This window comes from Brassica napus, chromosome C9, assembly GCF_020379485.1.
Source record: "Brassica napus cultivar Da-Ae chromosome C9, Da-Ae, whole genome shotgun sequence".
In the NCBI taxonomy this organism is placed as follows: Eukaryota; Viridiplantae; Streptophyta; class Magnoliopsida; order Brassicales; family Brassicaceae; genus Brassica; species Brassica napus.
In genome coordinates, this window is record NC_063452.1 from 15,535,062 (window position 1) to 15,557,250 (window position 22,189).

Below are 22,189 nucleotides of genomic sequence, written 5' to 3' on the forward strand. Positions count from 1 at the left end.
TTTGTGCAGGGTGTTCCTCGGTACTCTTTCATTTCTTGGCTCGCTGTAAAAAATAGACTCTCCACATGTGATAGAATAAGGCTTTGGGGTATACAGCAAGAGTGTATCTTATGCAGTGAGAAGGATGAACGAGGGATCACTTGTTCTTAGCTTGTCCTTATGCCTATACGGTATGGGATAGAATGGCAGGAGGGCTCATAGGGTCAAGGATTAAACCCGGACTGGCAAGATATACTATGAACTTTCTTCAGGCAGGAGCATCAACATGGATGGACAGGGTTCATAAGAATGGTATTTCAAACTACAGTTTATCATGTTTGGAGGGAGAAAAATGCACGCAGACATCAAAAAGGTATTCAAGGGACTGCTCAGCTTATTCGAGTGATTGATAAAGCAATCAGGAATAGAGTTCTAGCACTAAGATATAAGCCTCCTCACAAACTGGAGGGCCCCTTGCTACGCTGGTTCGAAGTGTTTGACACTTAAGGCATACGTCTTCATCTTTCAGTTGAACAAGTTGATTAGTTCATAAGCATTTCTTTCATTCTTTTGTAAATGGCCCATAGTTTTATTGATAAATTTAAAATTTTCATTAAAAAAAACATTTATATGATATATAATTTAAGTTAAACAATAATTATATATATTTTTAATTTGAATATTTATTAAATGAATATTTCTATTTATATTGCGTTATAATCATTTATATATTTATAATAAAAAATTAACTATTAAACACAAAATTTTAATGTGGAACTTTTAATAATTTTAGTATAATTTAATAATTATCAAATATTCAAAGTATAATAATATAAAATTAAAAAATGGTAAATGATAAATAAATTGTTGTCAAATCTTTATTAATCAATATAATTAATTGTCATATATATTTTAAATCATATTAAGTAATGAGAAAAAAACAAAAATAGCACTAAATCAAGTTTTTGTTCTCAAACTAGCACTCAAAGTCAAAAGTCACAAAAATAGCACTTAATGTTTTATCAAAAGTCACAAACTTAGGGTTTAGAGTTAAAGGGTGGGGTTTAGGATTTAGGGTTTAGGGTTTAGGGTTTAAAGTTTAGGGTTTAGGGTTTAGGGTTTAGGGTTTAGGGTTTAGGGTTTAGGGTTTAGAGTTTAGGGTTTAGGGTTTAGAGTTTAGGGTTTAGGGTTTAGGGTTTAGAGTTTAGGGTTTAGGGTTTAGAATTGAGAAATGAGGTTTTGGGGATAAGATATAAACTTAGAAAAGTGCTATTTTGGTCATTTTAGTTTTTGAATGCTATTTTTGTGATATAAACTTAGAAATGTGCTATTTTGGACATTTGCCCTTAAGTAATTCTATAACTTTTATTTGAAAAAAGAAAGAAGAATTTTTTTGGTATATTACTAATTAATTTTATTGTTAATCTAATGAAAAATATAGTTTTTGTTTAGATTTTAGATCAAATAACGAATGAGATGTATTGTAATTATTTTATTAATTAAAACATATTTCTATAGTAACTCTAAAAATTGTTCTAATGTTGACACATTACCATAGCATATATGTTATGCTTTTTAAATAATATATAAAGGATGTCGCTCTTCTCCTCCCCATTTACACCAGACAACACTGAGAAAAGCTTAAATCAAACGTCATTTTCTCCTTTAAAAGCCTTCTAAGTTCTTGTTTCTTTCAAATAATAAACATCTTTTCTTATCATTTCATTTTCACAATTGAAATGGAATCCATCACAATGATCCCTGAAACATTCAATGAAAATGCAACCAAAAACAACCCTTTGAAAACGTTATTTTCTCTTTTAAAAAGCCTTTTAAGTTCTTGTTTCTTTCTGATATCAAACATCTTTTCTTATCATTTCATTTTCACACATGAAATGGAATCCATCAAAACGCTCCCTCAAACATTCGATGAAGATGCAAACAAAAACAACCCATTGATGATCTTTGATTCAGCTGACTTAAATAATAAATCAGACAAGATACCTCAAGAGTTTGTATGGCCCGACCATGATAAACCCTCTAAAAACGTCCCGATCCTCCAAGTTCCTCTCATCGACCTCGCTTGTTTTCTCTCTGGCAACCCTTTTTTGGTCTCGGAGGCTACAAGACTAGTGGCGGAAGCGGCAAAGCAACATGGTTTCTTCCTAGTCATCAACCATGGAATCGATGAGAAGCTCTTGTCTGGTGCATGTACACTAATGGACAAATTCTTCAAGTCACCGAGTTGTGAGAAACAGAAGGCTCAGAGAAAGTGGGGCGAAAGCTCGGGTTATGCTAGTAGCTTTGTTGGAAGATTCAGAAAAAATCTCCCATGGAAGGAAACGCTGTCGTTTGCATTCTCCCCAGGGGAGAAGAGTGAGAACCACTCCCAAGATGTTAAAGAGTTCATCGTTAAGAAGATGGGTGACGAATACAAAGATTTTGGGTATATGAGAGACTCTTTTTCGGTCCCGATTGATTATTTGCTTTACTTTTTTCATTTTCGTTTATATGTTATGTAGTAAATATCGTACGTAAATCTTGTTCCATGCATATATGCAGGATTGTTTATCAAGAATACGCGGAGGCCATGAGCGATCTTTCACTGAAGATCATGGAGTTTCTTGGAATGAGTCTTGGCATCAATAGGAGCCATTTCAAAGAGTTTTTCGAAGACAATGAGTCGATATTTAGATTGAATTACTATCCACAGTGCAAGCAACCTAATGTTGTACTAGGGTCAGGACCGCACTGCGATCCAACATCTCTAACCATACTTCAACAAGACCAAATCAACGGTCTTCAAGCTTTCGTGGACAACCAATGGCAAGCAATACTTCCTAACCCTCAAGCACTGGTGGTAAACATTGGCGACACTTTCATGGTAACGTTTCCTTTTCTTCTAATATCAATGAATGAAAGAGCAAATATACTTTTGAAATAAAATCCGCAAATTTAAACACTTGTTTTCTAAAAATATTTTAGGAGGTTTAATCAATGCATAAAATTAAAGCGATAGGTTTTCGGATATCTATATATATCATATCTGGAACTTCTCGATGTTTTTATCTTTTAATCTTGTTTTTCTGTGTATTTAGATATCTATATATATCATATCTGGAACTTCTCGAATAGTTTGCGAAATGGTGACTAATAATAATACAAGAAACTGAAACAAGTTTTGTATGGGAGCTTTGATCAATGCATGAAGGAGAAGTGTTTTTAACATGTATATATATAAATTGGAGACTTTAATTTCTCTAAATTTTATTTAGTATATGATTTCCAATAAAACTCTCAGAGAAGCTATAAATAGTTTGAGAACTGAGACTACTGAATAATACAAGAATTTAACAATTTTGCACTTTCCTGTTTTTCGGGATTTTCTTAATTATAGGCTCTAACCAACGGAATATACAGGAGTTGCTTGCATCGAGCCTTAGTGAATAGCAAAACCGAAAGAAAGACACTTGCATTCTTCCTTTCTCCAAAAATGGACAAAGTGGTGAGGCCACCAGCGGAATTAGGAGGTGAAAGAGCATATCCAGATTTTACATGAGTCCTGTTCGTTTTATCAACGCTGCCAAACGCCGCAGCGACTCAAAATTCTCTCTATGGTTACGGAAAACACAGCACCGTCAAGATAAAACGGATCTGATTATTAAGTGGCCGCGGCAAATAAAAACCAGTAAACACGACGCTAAAAATATCAGCGACTGCGGCAACTCCAATTTCCTTCCCTTTATTATCAGTTTGCGTCTGTTTTAGTTTCAGCATCAATGAATTTACTTCCGTTACAGTGTAATTATTGGCCGCAGCCGCTGGTCCCGGCGTCTTTAAAACGGACAGGGCTATGGTCTATGCTTCATGAGTTTGTATTGAAACATTATAGAGCAGATGAGAGCACGCTTGATGAGTTCACAAAATGGCATACGAACAGAAGAAGTTTCTGACAAAATAGCCGAGCAAAAAAATTATAGTGTGCTGTCGCTAGTGCAATGCCGAGGGGTTTTAGAGCAAAATATTAGTTTATTAAAGAACTATAATTTAGTTATAATGATATGTTATATTATATATTGAAAATACATTAATATCAAATATAAAATGGTAAAACAAAATATTTAAATTTAATTAAAATATGATAAATGATACTGTATATAAATTTATATAATAGATGAAAAATATGAATATATAAAATGAGTTAAATTCTTTTGATAATTTATATATGAAAAAATCAATAGAAAGACAAAAACAGTTAAATGTATAAAGTAGGATAATGGATACATTTACAATAAATAAAACAAATAGAAAATGAAATAAATTATCTTAAAGAAATTCTTTTTGTACATCTAACAAAATTATGAAGTTAAATGCATTTTGTTTAACTAAGTACACAAAATAACAAAGGAAATGAAACCCCAAAAGTTAGTATTTTAGAAGGGGCCCGAAGGCTGTTGCCTTTTTTTCCATGCCTATACCACGACTCTGGCTGTCGCATAAGAAGTATTTAAGTTTCATAGATGGTTTTCTTAAATACTATTTTTGAAGCTTTTCTTTTTCATTATCTTTCTTTATGTTATTGGATTTAATCAAATAATGTTATACTAGGATAAGACCTGCGCAAATAAATTTATATAAAAATTATTTAAAAAATATTATACGGAAAAATAAATTGATATTTTTGATTGAATTAATATTTTGATCTTTAAACAATTTTTTGACTTTTTGTTAATTACATAACTTGTTTACTAATGAGCTGATCTCATTTTTAATAAAATTTTAGGTCAAAAAATCACTTACCGCATAATAACCTAACGTTTAGGTCGAAAAATCTCGGGTCTATTTGATTACTTTATGAAACTATGCCAGCTCGGTTTTATATCATGATTTAGTAATTTAAAAATTAATTATGGTTATGAAAAGTTTACGTTCACGTGCCAATCCTATCTATCTTTAATATTTTTCTCGTTTTCATTTTGGTTATTGTTCGATATAAATATTAATTTTGAAGTTTATTCTCATTTCGTTTGTTTGTTTTGACCTGAGATTTAGAAAATGCTTATAATTTAAAATAATTAAAGAGGTACATACTTAGGTTAAGATCTGCACCTTTTGCAGAATAAATATTTTATATATTTTTTTTTTATGTTTTTCTGCATATTATGAAATAATAAAATAATAAGTATATATATTAAATAACTAAGAAATCAGTTACTATTCTGTAATAAATTGGCGTGTGCATATAAATCAAACTATCACTCTTGTTTATTCGCAATCATTTTAGGGTAAATAAATCAAAAAAATCAATCTTATCTATCGTATATGATATATAATTAAATTAAATGATATTAACATATATATATAGTACACTTTTAATATGAATATTTATTAAATGAAGTTTCTACTCATATGATTTTATGATTATTTGCATATATGTGTAACAAAAGTCTACACCAACGATTTTTTTTTTAATGTGGGATAATTTCAATAAATTATAATCATTTAAAAAACAATGAATATTTCAAAATTAAAATATTAAATTTTGAATATATGTTCAATGCAAATATCAAAATATAAGTATACATTTTCATACGATGTATAGATTAATTTAAACGATATGAAATATATATATTAACATAAAAACCTATAGGTGTCATTGGTTTATACATTTTGATTGATTTATAAATCCATGTAGTATTTATAAATCCAAGTAAAATATAAAGATTTTTAAAAATTTTCGGATTAGTATTTACAAATCCGGAAGTTTTCCCTCGGATCTGAGTCTTTGTATTTTTAACAAAAAAATTCAAAAAAAATCCATTCAAATCCATTATAAATCAAATTTATTAGTAAATCCGTAGGATTGAATAACACTTGATTTAATATAGAATTTATGAATTATTAAACCAATAACACCAGATTTTAATACATGTTTGAAAATCATAGAACCAATAACACTAGATTTAGTTTGGATTTTCAAATCCATTAAAATACAGCAACCAATAACCCCTACTAAATAAAATTATTTCTTCATATGGTCTTATAATCATTGTATCTTAATATAGAAAAAATTTAAACCTTTATCATAAGAGTTTATGTGATGAGACTTTTAACAATTTTATTAATTTATACTCGTTTTGAAAAATTCAAAATACAACATATACAAAAAAAAATCTAGATTTTTGTTATATGATTAATGTAATTATGTAATTTATTTTAATAATAAAAAATAAACAAAAATGATAAAAAAGTATATATATTGTTATCAAATCTTTATTGTTCAAAATCATTAATTGCTATATATATATATATATATATATATTTTATCACATTAGGTAATTCCGTATGTTTTATTTAAGGAAAGCCTGCGAAACAATAAAGATTTGATATATGCGACCAACTATAGCATGCGAAATATTATTTTGCTATAGAGTATAATTTTTAGACTATAGTTTATATAAGGTGCTCTAGAATTTCTTGAAATAAGATTTAGAAAGCATACACAAGTGCCATATAGGATGGGGGTTTTTTTCATTTTTACAAAATTTAGGTTATAACCTTTTAAAAGATCTTCGATTAATATATAAGAGATTCCTGTCCATTAGGACTTAGGAGCCATATATGCATAGCCTCTCTTCTAATTAATTGCATACATTTCACTTTTAAAAGAAAAATGTGGACGTGTTCTTTTTTTTTAAGGCTTTCTAATTAAAATTAAAATTAAAATTAAAAGTGCAGTTATAAGCTATGATCCATGGATCATATATACAGTGAAACAAAGTTTAATAAAGATACACGAAGCACTTAAGCCAACAACAAGCACGAAGGTAGAAGGAAGACCACAAGGTCTAAATGTGGACATGTTCTGTTTTATAAAAAAGAAACAAAATAAATTTTCTGAATGACTAGGGTGTACTAGATTTTTTGGCTCGTATATCTTCTGGAAAGAATTTAATATCTTTCGGAATGTAATAATATCTTTTGGAATGTAAACAAAATGGATTTAATATCTTTTGGAATGTAAACAAAATGGATTTAATATCTTTTGGAATGTAAAAGATATTATTACATTCACACCATTTTGTTTCTTTGCGCTACGATGAAAGATATTAAATCCAATTTGGTTACCAGTCACACCATTTTGTTTCTTTTCGCTACGATGAAATAATTTTGAAAAAGTAACTTCTCTTATTATGATTATGTTCGTTTCGATGTTCATGTAACCTGCGATCGCGACCTTAAATCAAATATTGTTCTTTTGTTGGTTTAAAGAACAATTGTTTTTTAAGTTGTTTAAATTGTCAGCAAAATGAAATTTTGAGTATGATTGGTCAGCGAAGACCAATAGGCTGAATTTATATAGGGATGGGGAAAAAAAACGGATCCGAAGCATCAAACCGAATCCGATCCGAAAAAATAGTACCAAATCCGAACCGAAATTGATTAAATATCTAAATAGGTTCAAAATTTGGGTATATAAAAAACCGAAACCGAACCCGATCCGAACCGAAGTATCTCGGGTACCCGATGTAACTGAAATAGATTTATATACCTAAATATATTACTTATTTTTAGATTTAATATATATTAAAAACATTCAAAATATATAACATACTTTAAAATTGTCTAAAATACTTGAAAATATACATAAATAGTCAAAAGTAAATGTATAAAATAGCTAAAATATATTCAAAACACCAAAATATTTGAAATATCTATTGATTTTCTATCCAAATATTCAATCAAACCAATTTATATGTTAATTTCAGGTATTTTGACATATAGTATACAAATTTATATGTAATGTATTATTTTGTTTTATAGATTCTTAGAAATTTTAAGCATATAATGAATATTAAATTTTAAAAATAATTTAAATGGGTTATCCGAACCCGAACCGAATCCGAAAAGATCTGAACTGAATCCGAACCGAAATTTAGAAATACCCGAATGGGGCTGAAATCTTTAAATCCGAAAATCCAAAACCCGAATATATCTGAACCGAATCCGAATGGGTACCCGTACGCCCACCCCTAAATTTATCCATGCATATATATGTTGAGAATCGACGCCTTCGATTGACTTTAAACTCAATCATAGAACACACTTCGATTTAGTCCGGTACAGGTATTAAAATCGGTACATCGGTTAGGACCTGTCGGTCCCTAAGTTTCGATAGAAGACGTCGGAAAACACCTCTTACGAGTTTGTACAAGAAGATCATTCACTGTTGGTTACAATCCAACCATCCTTAGAAGAAGAAGAGAACACCAAGTCATGACCCTAAAATACATAATAGTATCAAGTCATCACGTCAGAATAGATTCTCTCTCAGATTAATACTCTTCTGGTTTTGTTGAGGACGAGGGAAACGAAGTCTAAGTCGGTGCTGAAGTTTAATTGCCTTCTTCTCATGTGACTCACATGAATATCACTAAAACCTCTTTACTTTGTAACCTTCTTTAAATAGGATTTTTACCAATCTTCTAGTGGATTGTACTTTTCAATGCACTTTTGAAATTTTGTGAACCAGAGAGTGCTACACAAGAAAAATTGAGGTGTTAGAGTTAGGGATGTTAACATGGGTAACTTCTACCCATGGGTTCCATGGGTTTACCCAAACCCACTAATAATGGGTTGGGTTTTTACCCGTTTAAGATTTATTGGGTCGGCCATGGGTATTAATTTTAAAACTCATATTTATGTTGGATAAATACAAAAGGGTAATAGTGTGTACCCACGAGTTTTCAGCTATATTATTATATTTTCACCATTTTTATTAAATTATATAAAATTTGCAAAAACATTTTTTCTGTCAAAACCAAAAAAATGATTTTTTTCGCTAAAACCGTAAAAAAAAAAATTATCTCACAGAAACCAAAATATGCGTTTTTCCGCCGAAACGGAAAAACCGAGTTTTCTCGCCAAAACAATAAAACCAAGTTTTCCCGTCAAAACCGCAAAACCGAGTGTTCTCGCCAAAACCGCAAAACCAAAATTTCCTGCCAAAACCCCAAAACCGCGAAACCGAGTTTTTCCGACAAAACCTTAAAATTGAGTTTTCCGACTGAAAACCGCAAAATCGAGTTTTCCCGCCAAAACCGCAAAACCGAGTTTTCTCACCAAAACCGTTAAAACAAGTTTTTCCGCCAAAACCGCAAAACCCAATTTTTCCGCCAAAACCGCAAAACGAGTTTTCCAGCCGAAACCAAAAAACCGAGTTTCCCGCCAAAACTGAAAAACCAAGTTTTCCCGCCAAAACCGCAAAACCGAGTTTTCTCGCCAAAACCGCAAAGCAAATTTTGTTCGCCAAAACCGCAAAACCGAATTTTCCCGCCAAAACCACAAAGAGTTTCTTCGCCGAAACCAGAAAACCGAGTTTTTCCGCCAAAATCGCAAAACCGAGTTTTTCCGTCAAAATCAGAAAAATGAGTTTTCCCGCCAAAACCGTAAAATCGAGTTTTCCTGCCGAAACCGCAAAACCGAGTTTTTCCGCCAAAATCGAAAACAGAATTTCCCGCCAAAATCGTAAACGAGTTTTTGCGCTAAAACATGTTTTTCTATAAAATTGCGAAATCTTGTTTATATATTAAAGCTCACATTAATGATATTAATATTTTACATGATCTTTTTAGAATAAATAAGATAATATTTTTGGTATCTATGGGTAAACATATACCGTATTTGGGTTTGGATTTCAACCTTGATGTTTCTGGGTTTTTGCAGGTCGGGTATAAACTGGGTTAGGTTGTCTGTTGGTTGGATTTGGGTGGGTTATTATACCCTACGTTAACATCCCTAGTTAGAGTCCGTTATGAGATTGTGATGTGGCGTCTATCCGTTGGTGGAAGAATATTTGCTTTGCTGACAACTAACAAGATTTGGTGTTATCACAACAAATTGGAGTCGGATATATATAACGCTCTAGAGAAGGCCCAAGTATCAGTCTAATAACTGGTTCAGGATCCGGTTTAGAGAAAACCGGGAGAGTGTGACGTGTGGAAGTAGCACTCTGGATTCTTTGAGTCATCATAGCTCAAAGTGGACAAAAAACAATATTTTGTAACGTATCAAAGAATTTCCTCTTCGATATTTTTACTTAGAGAGAGAGAGATCTTCTCTTTCAAGTTCTAGAGCTTTCTCCGCCGATTTCATCTCCTTTAGCCATGGTAATTAAAAAAAAAAATCTGTTTTCAGTCTTTCTTGCCTTCATATTTCACGTTTCTCTGGATTCTCTGCTAATTTTGGATTGTGGTATGGCTTTTACGTTGTCTAGGAAAATCGATGGAAACAAAAGAAAACTGAAATGCATGCGATATGTTAGATTTTGTAATTGTTTATAATTAAAAAAAAATTAGCAGTAGTTTCAAGTAAGTGGTTAAAACCAAATAGATTTATGTAAAACTTGCATGTGAAATTCCAACTTCAAAGTTTGTTCATTATCTTGATAGCGTGGAAAATCAGGAATTTTAGCTTTAAAAGTCATTGGAGGAGGTGCTAGTGTGAGTTGGTTGAATGTTGTTAAACTGATCACAAAGAATTTTAGAATTTTTTGTTTTCATTGATTTTATTTTTTAAGTTAGTTTGTATTTGTAGCAAGGTTGGAATAGCATATGGTGAAGATGTTTAGCGGTTTGACTTCCCTGGATCCATAGGAAAAAGGATAATTAGGCCTTCTCTTAATGTAAAAACTGAGAATTTGAAGTTATTCTCAAACGTTGTTCTATCATTAGATCATATCCTTTTATGATTTGCAATATCTCACAATCTTTAAGCTTTCTTGTGTTTTATTTGTTCACATAGGAGTTACCCCCAAAAGTGAAGAACATTCTGCTTCTTGATTCTGAAGGAAAGCGCATAGCCGCTAAGTACTACTCTGGCGACTGGCCAACAAATACGGCTAAAGAAGCATTCGAAAAAGCTGTCTTCTCAAAGACTCAGAAAACAAACGCTCGCACCGAAGGTAAGTATTTTTTTTTCCTAGTGAATTATGTTTTGTAATATACTCGTTTGTCTTGATTGCTAGTTCTTGATACGCAGTTGAAGTGACGGCACTGGAGAACAACATCATTGTGTACAAATTTGTGCAAGATCTTCATTTCTTTGTTACGGGAGGTGAAGAAGAAAACGAGCTTGTCTTAGCCAGTTTGCTTCTCTTCGATGCAGTGAATCTCCTCCTCAGGTCTTGCCTTATCATAGCTTCAGTTCCCATATTACCTCAAGTTTTTAGACTTTCTTTTCTTTCTAAACATTAAATTACAGAGGCAATGCTGATAAGAGAGAGGCATTGGACAATCTTGATCTCATCTTTCTATGCTTTGACGAAATCATCGATGGCGGGTATGTAGATGTTCTCCTCCTTTCAACATTTCGTTAGATAAATAAATCGTTTCATAGGCTACTTACTTGTATACTCTCAAGTACTACTACTCTTATTATATCTGTTCAGTATTGTCCTGGAGACGGATGCAAATGTGATAGCAGAAAAGGCAGGAATCAATAGCATTGACCCTAACGCTCCTCTATCCGAGCAGGTATTTTCTTGTTCTAAATGTGATATTTTTTCTTGTTAGAAATGTAACTATCTCAAGTAACAAATAACTAATGAACTTGTTACATATCTGCGTGTGTGTGTTGTTTTGGTTTGGCTTCAGACGATAAGTCAGGCACTGGCAACGGCAAGAGAGCATTTGACAAGGTCACTTATGAAATGATGTGCGTGTATTGCTTATTTGCTTTCTAGCTAATGTTGGTTGGTTGGTTGTTATCTAAGTATGAACTGAATGAAGACTATAACTGTGTGTCAGTTTGTTTGTCTCTGTTGGTTGACTCTTAGTCACAATTACGAGTTAGATAACAAAAATCAAAGTTTATATTTGTTTCTTTTTCTGTTTTATACAAAAGTAAATTACAAAACATAGATCAGGTAAAAAATAACTCACGCACATCATTAATTTTAAGCATTTACTTAAAATGATCATCAACGCTGAGATACTGTCACCAATTTTTTTTGTTTGTCATCAAGTCAATCTTATTTTGCGAAACAAACTGGTAACTCTATATTATAGACGACGGTTAAATCTGAACATTGCGTATCAGACTATCCGTCTGTGTACTCTATATTATGGACGACGGTTGAATCTGAACATTGCGTATCAGGCTATTCGTCTTTGTATTCTGCGTTCGAGTCCTCCTTGTATTTTCCGTTATTGATACATGTATCAATTCTGAGTGATTAAAATTCTTCTTTTAGTCTCTGAAAATTTTCCAAGTATGTTGTAAAAACATGTCATTCTTTTGGTTCTAAAATCATTTTTACTATTTGAGAACAATCAGTTGTAGAAGTTACATGGAATTTATGAAGGTTCTTCATGCATTACATTGCTCAAATAGGAGCTTCTAATTCCAAATGAATGAGTGAAAAGATGGCTCTCGTGTTCCTTGCCCCATTAATTCATCAAAACTTTCTAAAGTGCTATACCACCTTGTCCCGAGTAATAATCATTTTCTTTCAATGATCCATTTGTGAAGCACCAGGTATCTGGGGTAAAGTTGCCAACTGCACCTCTCTACCTTGAGTGACACGTTGTGTTATTGTTTTGTAAAGTATTGATTTTGCCTCTACCAATTGAAGAGTATTTCTTGGATCGATGTCGAAGTTAATGAAGACCTTATTGTTTAGGCATTTCCAAATGTACCATAAAAGGAATAGAAACTAATGATTATCCCATGAAGGTGGAATCCTCCAATACAAGTAAATCATATTTGCATAAACCGTTTGTAAAAAGATGTCTGGATTCGATTGGATCCTTGAGATAGCTCATGTTTGGACTACCGATGGACATTAAAAGAAAACATGATTTATTGATTCCTCTTCTGCTCCATTGCATGTACACCGAGTGTCGCCTTATACATATATTTTTTTTTTACCGAAAGACATCCTAATACTAATTGCCATAAAATGCTTGATCTTTGGTAGGCATTGTATCTTCCAAAGGAAAAAACTTTTAATGGAGTGCTTTTGAACATTCACCAATTAGTTATTAATGACATTTTATTATTTTTAATTGTGTACTTAATTTTTTTTATTAAAAACTATTCCATCTGTTTTCTAAAGTAGGATTTTCTATAGTTATTTTTTGATCCAAAATAATAGATTTTCTAGAATTTTAAAATACTTTTAGTAGTTAATGTTGATAAATTGTATATTTAAAAAAAATATTTAAATTGAAAATATTTAAATTGATTAAATATTATTGGTTGATAGTTATCGAAAAATGTATAGTAAAATAAACAATAAATTCAACTGTAAACATTTATTACTTTCTTAATATGCGTGAATATTTTATAAATATTTTTTTGGAAACAGAAAGAGTAGTTATAAAAAACATTTTTTGGTGTAAAGTTGTAAAAAAAAACATGTTGCAACTGAATATTTACCCAATTTTTTTCTTTAGTAAAGAAACCAGTTACATACAACGCTGAAGATGATCTACGCTAATGAGCTGAGAATCTTTAGATGGTGACAATTTGCAATATTTTTACAATCCACTAATCGTTTATATTATATTATTTATAAAAAAAAAAAAAAAGAGAAGGTTAGGGAAAAATGTCGACATACTTGGCGTGTGCCCACAACATTCTAGAGAATTTATTACCAAATGTCTCCCTTCTCTTAAAAGTCGACTCTAAACCCGTTGCCCAAACTGCATCAGGATGTCGACACATTACTTGTTCCTTTCTCCAACTTATATTTTATTTCTGTAACCAACCTATCGAGATTCTCGTACTTACCTCCCACTCATTCATGTTGTTGGATGTTTCCGGGATATCCTCTTACGCAAATCTCTCCACTTTTTTTCATGATCCCAACGAGATCTTCTTCTTAGTCACCCAATGTTCGTCAATCTCTGATTTGATCCCATCCTTTGCAATTTGTGATATTGAATTGAAAAATAGCTGATTCTGGGTTTTATTGTTTAGGTTCTTTGGAACTCGTTCCTGAGCCTCACTCTCAGGTATTTCATCGAACACCTTGTCAACAATCTCCATTGAAAGAATGATTCATACTTTTTTTTTCCATCTTAATTTAAAGTCTTTGCATCTAATTTGAAGTTTGATTTGTGAAGGTCTTCGCAATCTCACATTGAATATAAGAATTTTACACGAACTTACCTGTTTAAAGATTCATACTTTTGTTCTGTTCTGTTTTATCTGCTTAAAAGATTCATACTTTTCTTCTGTTATGTTTGGTTCTATTCTGTTTAAAGATTCTTACTTTTGTTCTCTTCTGTGCTAAAAAAAAACAGCAACAGAGTCCATTTTGCAGATAGTTCCCGACACAATGGCTGCTTCATCATCAACCATCCTCTGCAATGCCTCCGAGTCAGACCCTTGTCGTGACGACTCCGCAGCGTTTCTACTGAAACTAGTAGCCATTGCTTCGATTCTCTTATCTGGCGCTGCAGGTGTATCTGTACCACTCATAGGCAGAAACCGCCGGTTCCTTCAAACCGACGGCAGCCTCTTTGTAACCGCTAAAGCCTTTGCAGCAGGTGTGATCCTCGCCACTGGGTTTGTTCACATGTTAGCCGGTGGCGCGGAGGCTTTGAAGAACCCGTGCTTACCGGAGTTCCCTTGGTCTAAGTTTCCTTTCCCGGGGTTCTTTGCTATGGTTGCTGCTTTGATCACTCTGCTTGTGGATTTCATGGGGACTCAGTACTATGAGAGGAAGCAAGAGAGGGAAGCTGATGATGATCAGTTGCAGGGTATTGTTGTTCCCTTGCTTGGTGAAGGAGGATGTAACGATGAGAAAGTGTTTGGAGAAGAAGATAGTGGTGGGATTCACATTGTTGGCATTCATGCTCATGCTGCTCACCATAGACACAGTCACCCTCATGGTCATGGTTCTTGTGATGGTCATAGTAAAATCGACATTGGTCATGGACACGGACACGTGCACGGTGGCTTGGAGCTTGGAAGTAGTGCAAGGCATGTTGTTGTTTCTCAGGTACAAACTCTCTCTCTTGATTCTTGATTCTTGATTCTTGAATCTTGATTCTTGATTCTTATACAGCTTCAAAAGTCCATAAATGAATCACATCTTATTGTTATTGGTTAGGTTTTGGAGCTTGGGATCGTGTCACACTCCATTATCATCGGCATATCACTTGGAGTATCTCAATCTCCATGCACAATCCGTCCTCTAATCGCAGCACTATCATTCCACCAGTTCTTTGAAGGGTTTGCGCTAGGTGGATGCATCTCCCAAGCGCAGTTCAGGAACAAGTCAGCGACCATAATGGCATGTTTTTTCGCCCTCACGACGCCCATAGGGATCGGGATTGGGACTGCTGTGGCGTCGTCTTTCAACTCTCACAGCGTTGGAGCGTTGGTCACGGAAGGTATCTTGGATTCGCTGTCGGCAGGGATACTTGTGTACATGGCTTTGGTGGATCTTATAGCTGCTGATTTCTTGAGTAAGAGGATGAGTTGTAACTTTAGGCTTCAGATTGTTTCTTATTTGATGTTGTTCCTTGGAGCTGGACTCATGTCTTCTCTTGCTATTTGGGCTTAGATTGTGAGATTCTTTAGCTGCTACAAACAATGTGTATAGTTCTAGAATAATCAAATCTCGGATGAGTTATTCTTTCTTCTGTTGATTCTTTCCTCTTATTCTGATGTTGCCTGAATGTTTTGGTTCTACAATTTCCTTACAAAATAGAGGAATTGAAATTAAGTATGCGAAAAAATATATTAAAAAGTATCTCCAATGTTCAAAGACAATGTTTTGAGTTTATAAAAATAAAAAAAAAAAAAAAATAAAAGGGAGATAAGGTTAGATTTTCATCAAAGGTGCACCAATCATAGTCTTCAAAGAAACTGCACTTCCAGTGTTCAAAGATAAGGTTTAGATTCTCATCAAAAGTTCTTCAGAAATTGCATTACCATAAGTTTTAAACAGTTATCCATTGATCTAACCAAAAGATGGTCCAAACCAAGAACAATTACAACAGACAACAATATAGATTATACTAAAGTAACAACAAACTCAACCCAAAATGTAAAGACAAGAATGATTGTGAAACCATCAAAAGCAGCATGTTATGGAGCTTTCTGTCTTAAACAATGTCATCTTCTCTGTGGGTCTCAATGGTAACATCAGAAGTTGGATAAGCCGCACAAGTGAGAACAAACCCTTCAGCAATCTGGTCATCATCGAGGAAACTCTGGTCAGACTGGTCAACAGAACCAGACACAACTTTACCTGCACAGCTCGAGCAAGAACCGGCACGGCAAGAGTAAGGCAAGTCGATCCCTGCTTCCTCCGCAGCGTCGAGGACGTAAACGTCGTCGTCGCACTCAACCTCTTGCTCTCCCTCTGGTGTGATGAACTTGACCTTGTATGTAGCCATGGCTGTGACGCGTCCACCACGTGCGGTTCCTGACTTGAGACCGAAGAGGGTCTGAGTGTTGGCTAAGGGGAGGGAACGGAGACTGATGGGAGATGTTTGACGGCGGAGGAAGGATGTTCCGACGATGGCGCTTGAGAGAGCTGTGGAGGCCATTTCTTTTCTTTAGAGGATTTGAGAAGGTTTCTTGGTTTCTCTGTGGGTTATGGCTTGTGGAAATGGCATGAAGAGATTAAAAGGTGAGACTGTTGTGGAATCCTATCTTCCACGTGGCGTTTATCTTGTGGGTTGGTGGCTTATCATCTTCATGTTTTGGTGAATTGTGATTTGTTTCCTTTTTGTGTGTGATTGTGTTTGACACACTTGACACTATCTTGTTGATGTGAGCTGTACGTGGTGTTACTTGGGACAACTCACAGTAGATTAGACGGACCAAACTGAAATTCTTGGTACAGGTCCGGTTATAAATTCTGAAGCGAACAGCAGATTTTAAGATATTCATTTATCCAAAAGTTTAAACCAAAAATAAAAAATTTCATTTTAATACACCAGTTTGTTGCTTTTTTAACTGTACCAAACCAAAAATGTATTCGGTTCAGTCGGCATCGGCAAAATATTTTGGAGCGGATGGGTTTAATTGATGAGAAAATGAATAGAATAGCACTAAAAAAGTTTTTATCACAAATATAGTCTTTAAAAATAAAAATGACCAAAATAGCACTTAATGTTTTACCAAAAGAGATAAATATATACTAATACCCCAATGGTAAATTAATTTAGACAAGTGAGTTTAGAGTTAACGGGTGGGATTTAGGATTTAGGGTTTAGGGTTTAGGGTTTAGAGTTTAGGGTCTAACGTTTAGAGTTTAGGGTTTAGAGTTAAGAGGTGAGGTTTAGGATTTAAGATTTAGGGTTTAGGATTTACGATTTAGGGTTTAGGATTTAGAGTTTAGGTTTTAGGGTTTAGAGTTGGGGAGTGGAGTTTAGGGATAAGATTTCAAATTTTGAAAAATAAAAAAAAATTAAATTTTTCAAAAGATAAAATATTATTTTGGTCATTTTTATGACATAAACTTAGAAACGTGCTATTTTGGAGATTTGCCCTTAATTTTTTTAATCAATTTAGAAACGGGATTTTCCGCCTACCTCTCTACAGAGATGAACGAACCAACAGGCAACAAGTGTATCTCAGACTAAATGAGAGCAGATCCTGCTTTGCTTTACCAAAAAGGGGAGAAAAAGCTCTCCCTAGCAAAAAAAAAGAGAGGATTTCAATAAGAATATAAATTGGATTCTCAAATCATACACAATTTGTCTTCCTCCCTCCACTCATTCCACATTTTCCCTTGTTTTGTAATAATCTAAACCCGTAAGAAGCTTCTTTCTAACAGACTTAACTGCCACCACCAACCAACATTCTTCTCTCCCGCGTTTGCTTTACGCTTTTGCTTCACTAACTCTCTCTCTCTCTCTCTAATCGCACTTGATGTTTCTGTAGATCCTCCTAACAAACAGATTCGATCCTAAGAACCCAACAGCTCCTGCACATTCAATTACCAACCAATCTTCAGACCAAACCAAATGCCAGTTTTGAAAGTGAGAACGAGAGAGTGAAAAGATAACTAACCGCAAAGGATTCCGAGGCCAAGACAGAACATCAAGGTGTATCCGAAGTAGAAACTGGTCTGGAAAAACCCAAACATCTTTGTCTTTACGTAGTAGTAATAGATCGAGTATAAGTAGACATAAACCGCAGTCGAAGCAGCTGAGAAGAACGACGTCCATTGCCAGTGATAGTTTTCCGCATTCAGTAAAAAGTATGTTCCCACGATCGTCACACAGACCGTCACCACAACAAGAATCAAAAAGACAAGCAGCATGAATCCGTACACGTAGTATACCTGCCAAGAAATGTACGGTGAGTTTTGCTCTTTCTAACTGAAGTTGTAAGCTGTGTAAGAGATCTTTTTACCTTGTAGTTCCAGAAGGATGTGAAGACAAAGTACATTTCGATGAAGATGCTGCCAAAGGGTAAGAGACCTCCCATAAGAGAGACTACTGATGGAGTCAAGTACCACTTTTTCTCAGGGATTGGACGTGGGATTGTCTTCACACGGCATGGATTGTTAGGAGCACCGCTCCAGTTTCTACCAACGACTGTCCCAAGGAGGGCGAGAGGGAATGAGATGAAGCCCCAAATAACGAACACAACCACCATCGTTCCAAAGGGAATAGCGGCAAGAGAACCGTAGAATATAGCGATTGTGTTTAGGATGAATCCAATCCCAAAGCACAAGAATGGGAAGAGAGAAGCCGTGAGGATCATGCACTTGATCCAATGTTTACCTGAACAAAAAGAAGTACGAAGAGAAATTTGAGAATGAGTCGAAGGAAGGTGTGTTATTGGAGAGTTTGCTTGCTGTTTTCAACAAAGATGGAAACAACATACCCCCACTTCTTGAATACATTCCACCGCTCACATAACCAGAGATAAATGACGTCAGAGCGTAGCAAACTATGAAAGTTGTGACGATCGCTCCTCTCCTGAACAAGGTTAAACCAGAATGATTTTCAGACAAAAGCTAATCACTTACTCCGTGAGAAATAACAACATGAGAAGTTGATTGAAAGTAGGAGTGTAATACATACCCAACATAAAGTGTCCCAATGATTGCCATTAGTATGACAAGAAGAACAAGCAAAGCCAACTGTGCACCCGTACCAACAACAGCTGAGAGAAGAACCAGACCACGTGGTGGTCGGAACACATCTCCGTGCACGAGTTTCCATCCAGATTCCTCATTTACATCCCGTTCCTGTTATCAATGCATACCAACTGTCAGAAGTTGCTCCACACTCTTGCGCTAACGATGAAGACAAAATTGACAACATCGTCGTAACACTAAGAGAACTTCTGCAGATATTATTCTAGATAATAGATTGAGGAAAATCACCAGGCTCTCAAGGTCGTCGTCTTCTCGAGCATATTTAGCATAATCATTTCTGAGAGTCCTCATTAATATCATTGAGACCAAACCAGTGAGGAAGATAACCATCATGAACGAGTTAAAGATGGAGAACCAATGGATCTGCATCATTAATGAATCCATTAACGGAGCATTAAGTGTAATAGGTATCTAATTATGAAGCGAATGAAATAATGTCTGATAGCAGAAGGATGAAAACAGTAAGACATAACATGCTATGATTTACCTGGTGTTCGAAGAAAGGATAGTCTAGATAAACATCAAAACGACGAGCAAATGTGATGTCGGTTGGGATCCAATTCACAGAATATGTCAAATCAACCGTCCTCCCTGCTTCTAACGGCATTGGGTTGTCTTGTGTGAGATTCACATGAATAATCTATGCAAATAACAAAAAAAATCAGATCACAGAAAAATTCATATGAGATCATTAATACTGCTTAGTGGCAAAGAAACAACCCACCTGGTCTTTGTTGTATTTGACATTAATACTCTTATGAGTATAAAGAACATGCTTGCCGTTTTCACCATTTTTTCCAGGTGCCAACTCGCCCACAAAGCCTATAACAAGAATGAGACAGTTAAAAGTTTATGTCAAGAACTAAAATTGAAATTTTGATTGTTCAAAGTGAATATAAGAAAATATCATACCCCACAGAGGCAGATCATCTGAACTTGCATCCACGTACGCCATAAACATCATTTGTTACAAAAAAAACAAGACAAAATATTAGCAAACTAAGGACGCTAAAAGTTTGACTTACACTGAGGTAAGAATAATGGATATGTGGTGATATTGTAGCATTAGCTCATTGCACACCAAGTTAAGTTCCTTTGATAAGTTAAGAAGACTTTCAATTTCAAATATAACAAACAGAAAATCTTCTACAATGAGCGAATCAATTTTTTCCTATGACATTTATTAATCAGTAGAATGTACAAGTAAATGTGATACATACCCATAAATAATTCAAACCAGTAGCTATTTTCGATGGCATCTTTGAAATGCTTGACCTTAGCTTCATCAAGTTCCAAATGACAGATCACGCTTCTGTCAACATTTTCTGGGAGTAAAACAGACGAAGTCAATATAACTGTTGCCCAACAAAGCGAAATTTTTTAAATAAGAAACTAGCATAAAGACTAACGTACTCAAGAACTTTATGTCTATCTGGCTGTCGATGAGCTCATTTCCACCAAGAACCTCACCAAGACCACCCCATTTGTGAATGCTGTTTTCATTTTTGCGGCAAAACGGGAGGCTATAGTAGTTGTACGTTTCTTGAGGATTATTATATGGGCCAACTTTGTTCACCCACAGAGTAACCTGCTCATTAGCTTGATACTGGAAAAAAGAAAGCAGAAGACCAAATTTCATCACTTGCACATGGAAAAAACATAACGGATCAAAGAAGAGGAGTAAATCAAAACCCAGAAAGAATAAAGAGTCAAATATCAAGCGTAAACATATATTGGAGATCTTGTAGTGCAACATCTTATAAGTTGGGAAAAAATAGTGGGTAAATCGGCATAAAATGCGGATACAAAAGAGCGAAGACACCAAGAAAAAACTAAAAGGGAAACCATTGCAAAACTTGTCACTGCAACACAATCATTTCCTCAGAATATATAAGACTGTTGTTATTTAACAAGACTATATTGCCTTGTTATTAGACAATAGACAACAAGATTCCCAATGTTAACTGCTTGACCTGCTTAATCAAAAAGTCACATCAATCAGAAAAAATATGGAAACTGCAGTTAAGAGTTGAACTAAATATTTATGCTAAGAGTAAAAAAAATCTCAAAGGGAAAGACGCAATGCAACCAACCACCTTTGCATATCCAGATCTCTAAATTTAAAACTATAACAAGAAACCATAGCATTCTCTTTTTAAATCCAAAACTTAGATATGTGATCAGGAAATCACAGCATAGATTAATATAGGAACATTTGACGCTTAGTTCTCTCTCTATTAGATCTAATTAACATAAAAAAAAGCTAAACCTAACAAGGAACTGAAGGAGCACACTCCACTCTCTGGTCTCACTTGTCGAATTGAACAAACAATCACACCAGAGAACAATGATCATCACCAAAACAAAACCATTTCATATCAACCTAATCCATAATGCTACTGCTAAAACAACACAGTGTAGAACCAGCTGGCTCCTGCCTCCACAACAGATCCAAGCCAAAAAACAAACATGCAGCAGCGAGATCGAGCTCGAATCGAGCTACAAGCTAAGAAAGAAAGACGGCAGAGATTCAAATCTAACCTTGTGATCTGACTCGGAGGCCGAAGCTGGAGAGAGAAGAAGTAAGACGCATGCGACGATGGATAAGAGGGAAGGGACGGCGGAGGAGGACGCCATATCGGAACCCGGCAGAGGCTCAGATCTGAGGGCGCGGTGATGGAGAGAGAGAGAGAGATGTGTTACCAGTTTTATTTTCGTTTTCGTAAAATTTATTCTTCGATTCGAAAAATTGGGATATGTTATAAAAAGAACTGGAATATGTATAGCGGAAATTTGAATAGCAAAATTTATATCCGTAGCATTTTTAACACTGATAGAAAGAGTTTATTATAGAAAGAAGAGAAGGTTGATGGATGCATTACAATGAACGAAAAACGTTCGTATATATAGAAAGAAATTTACTGTGCAAATAATACAATAGGCCCCACATTTTTTTATATTTTCAAACATTACGGCTCCTCCTTTTTTTGACTTTCGTAACACTCCCCCTTGTGGACCGGTGTCACTATCCGCTCTCGCTCAACGTCTTTGTTGCCTCGTTAAAAACTTTTC

General features: G+C 34.4%; 5 protein-coding genes across 7 annotated transcripts; 3 read left to right on the plus strand and 2 right to left on the minus strand.

Annotated features, from left to right (window-relative positions):
* Positions 1-1,161: 1,161 nt before the first annotated feature.
* LOC106428078 (gibberellin 20 oxidase 4-like) lies at positions 1,162-4,065 on the plus strand. 3 transcript variants are annotated; one of them, XM_013868822.3, is made up of 4 exons: positions 1,162-2,425; positions 2,542-2,863; positions 3,377-3,534; positions 3,833-4,065. In XM_013868822.3, the coding sequence occupies exons 1-4, from the start codon at positions 1,719-1,721 to the stop codon at positions 3,930-3,932; spliced, it is 1,287 nt and encodes a 428-aa protein (XP_013724276.2). In that variant the 5' UTR covers positions 1,162-1,718; the 3' UTR covers positions 3,933-4,065. The 3 variants fall into 3 exon arrangements, with proteins under 3 accessions (XP_013724276.2, XP_022570494.1, XP_048626052.1); XM_022714773.2 differs by having other exon boundaries at positions 3,377-3,898; XM_048770095.1 differs by having other exon boundaries at positions 3,400-3,898.
* A 5,851-nt stretch (positions 4,066-9,916) lies between these two features.
* LOC106404714 (coatomer subunit zeta-1-like) lies at positions 9,917-11,854 on the plus strand. Its single transcript, XM_013845399.3, has 6 exons — positions 9,917-10,148; positions 10,783-10,942; positions 11,020-11,161; positions 11,242-11,319; positions 11,429-11,513; positions 11,634-11,854. The coding sequence occupies exons 1-6, from the start codon at positions 10,146-10,148 to the stop codon at positions 11,691-11,693; spliced, it is 528 nt and encodes a 175-aa protein (XP_013700853.2). The 5' UTR covers positions 9,917-10,145; the 3' UTR covers positions 11,694-11,854.
* A 1,770-nt stretch (positions 11,855-13,624) lies between these two features.
* On the plus strand, positions 13,625-15,632 carry LOC106406011 (fe(2+) transport protein 3, chloroplastic-like). The gene is made up of 4 exons (XM_013846589.3): positions 13,625-13,877; positions 13,963-13,997; positions 14,289-14,989; positions 15,101-15,632. Exons 3-4 carry the CDS (start codon positions 14,324-14,326, stop codon positions 15,554-15,556), a joined length of 1,122 nt encoding a protein of 373 aa, XP_013702043.1. The 5' UTR covers positions 13,625-13,877; positions 13,963-13,997; positions 14,289-14,323; the 3' UTR covers positions 15,557-15,632.
* A 299-nt stretch (positions 15,633-15,931) lies between these two features.
* Positions 15,932-16,927, minus strand: LOC106406012 (ferredoxin, leaf L-A-like). Its single transcript, XM_013846590.2, has one exon. The coding sequence runs from the start codon at positions 16,545-16,547 to the stop codon at positions 16,101-16,103; it is 447 nt and encodes a 148-aa protein (XP_013702044.1). The 5' UTR covers positions 16,548-16,927; the 3' UTR covers positions 15,932-16,100.
* Positions 16,928-17,658: 731 nt separating this feature from the next.
* LOC106428084 (transmembrane 9 superfamily member 1-like) lies at positions 17,659-21,902 on the minus strand. Its single transcript, XM_013868827.3, has 12 exons — positions 21,659-21,902; positions 20,531-20,723; positions 20,338-20,442; positions 20,030-20,047; positions 19,842-19,939; positions 19,605-19,757; positions 19,346-19,480; positions 19,041-19,207; positions 18,841-18,935; positions 18,364-18,737; positions 18,019-18,292; positions 17,659-17,932 (listed from the first exon to the last, which is right to left on the minus strand). Exons 1-12 carry the CDS (start codon positions 21,752-21,754, stop codon positions 17,865-17,867), a joined length of 1,776 nt encoding a protein of 591 aa, XP_013724281.1. The 5' UTR covers positions 21,755-21,902; the 3' UTR covers positions 17,659-17,864.
* Positions 21,903-22,189: the final 287 nt, after the last annotated feature.

Bases quoted from the DNA above. Each gene is read 5' to 3' on its own strand.
- LOC106428078 (XM_013868822.3), top strand. From the start codon at position 1,719: ATGGAATCCATCACAATGATCCCTGAAACATTCAATGAAAATGCAACC. The intron at 2,864-3,376 runs GTAACGTTTCCT...TCTTAATTATAG, and splicing joins ACATTGGCGACACTTTCATG to GCTCTAACCAACGGAATATA. The intron at 3,535-3,832 runs ATGAGTCCTGTT...ACGGACAGGGCT, and splicing joins AGAGCATATCCAGATTTTAC to ATGGTCTATGCTTCATGAGT.
- LOC106404714 (XM_013845399.3), top strand. The intron at 10,943-11,019 runs GTAAGTATTTTT...CTTGATACGCAG, and splicing joins AACAAACGCTCGCACCGAAG to TTGAAGTGACGGCACTGGAG. The intron at 11,320-11,428 runs GTATGTAGATGT...ATATCTGTTCAG, and splicing joins GACGAAATCATCGATGGCGG to TATTGTCCTGGAGACGGATG.
- LOC106406011 (XM_013846589.3), top strand. From the start codon at position 14,324: ATGGCTGCTTCATCATCAACCATCCTCTGCAATGCCTCCGAGTCAGAC. The intron at 14,990-15,100 runs GTACAAACTCTC...GTTATTGGTTAG, and splicing joins GGCATGTTGTTGTTTCTCAG to GTTTTGGAGCTTGGGATCGT.
- LOC106406012 (XM_013846590.2), bottom strand. From the start codon at position 16,547: ATGGCCTCCACAGCTCTCTCAAGCGCCATCGTCGGAACATCCTTCCTC.
- LOC106428084 (XM_013868827.3), bottom strand. From the start codon at position 21,754: ATGGCGTCCTCCTCCGCCGTCCCTTCCCTCTTATCCATCGTCGCATGC. The intron at 20,443-20,530 runs GTACGTTAGTCT...TTTTACTCCCAG, and splicing joins GATAGACATAAAGTTCTTGA to AAAATGTTGACAGAAGCGTG. The intron at 19,208-19,345 runs GTGATTTTCCTC...CATTGATAACAG, and splicing joins ACGACGACCTTGAGAGCCTG to GAACGGGATGTAAATGAGGA.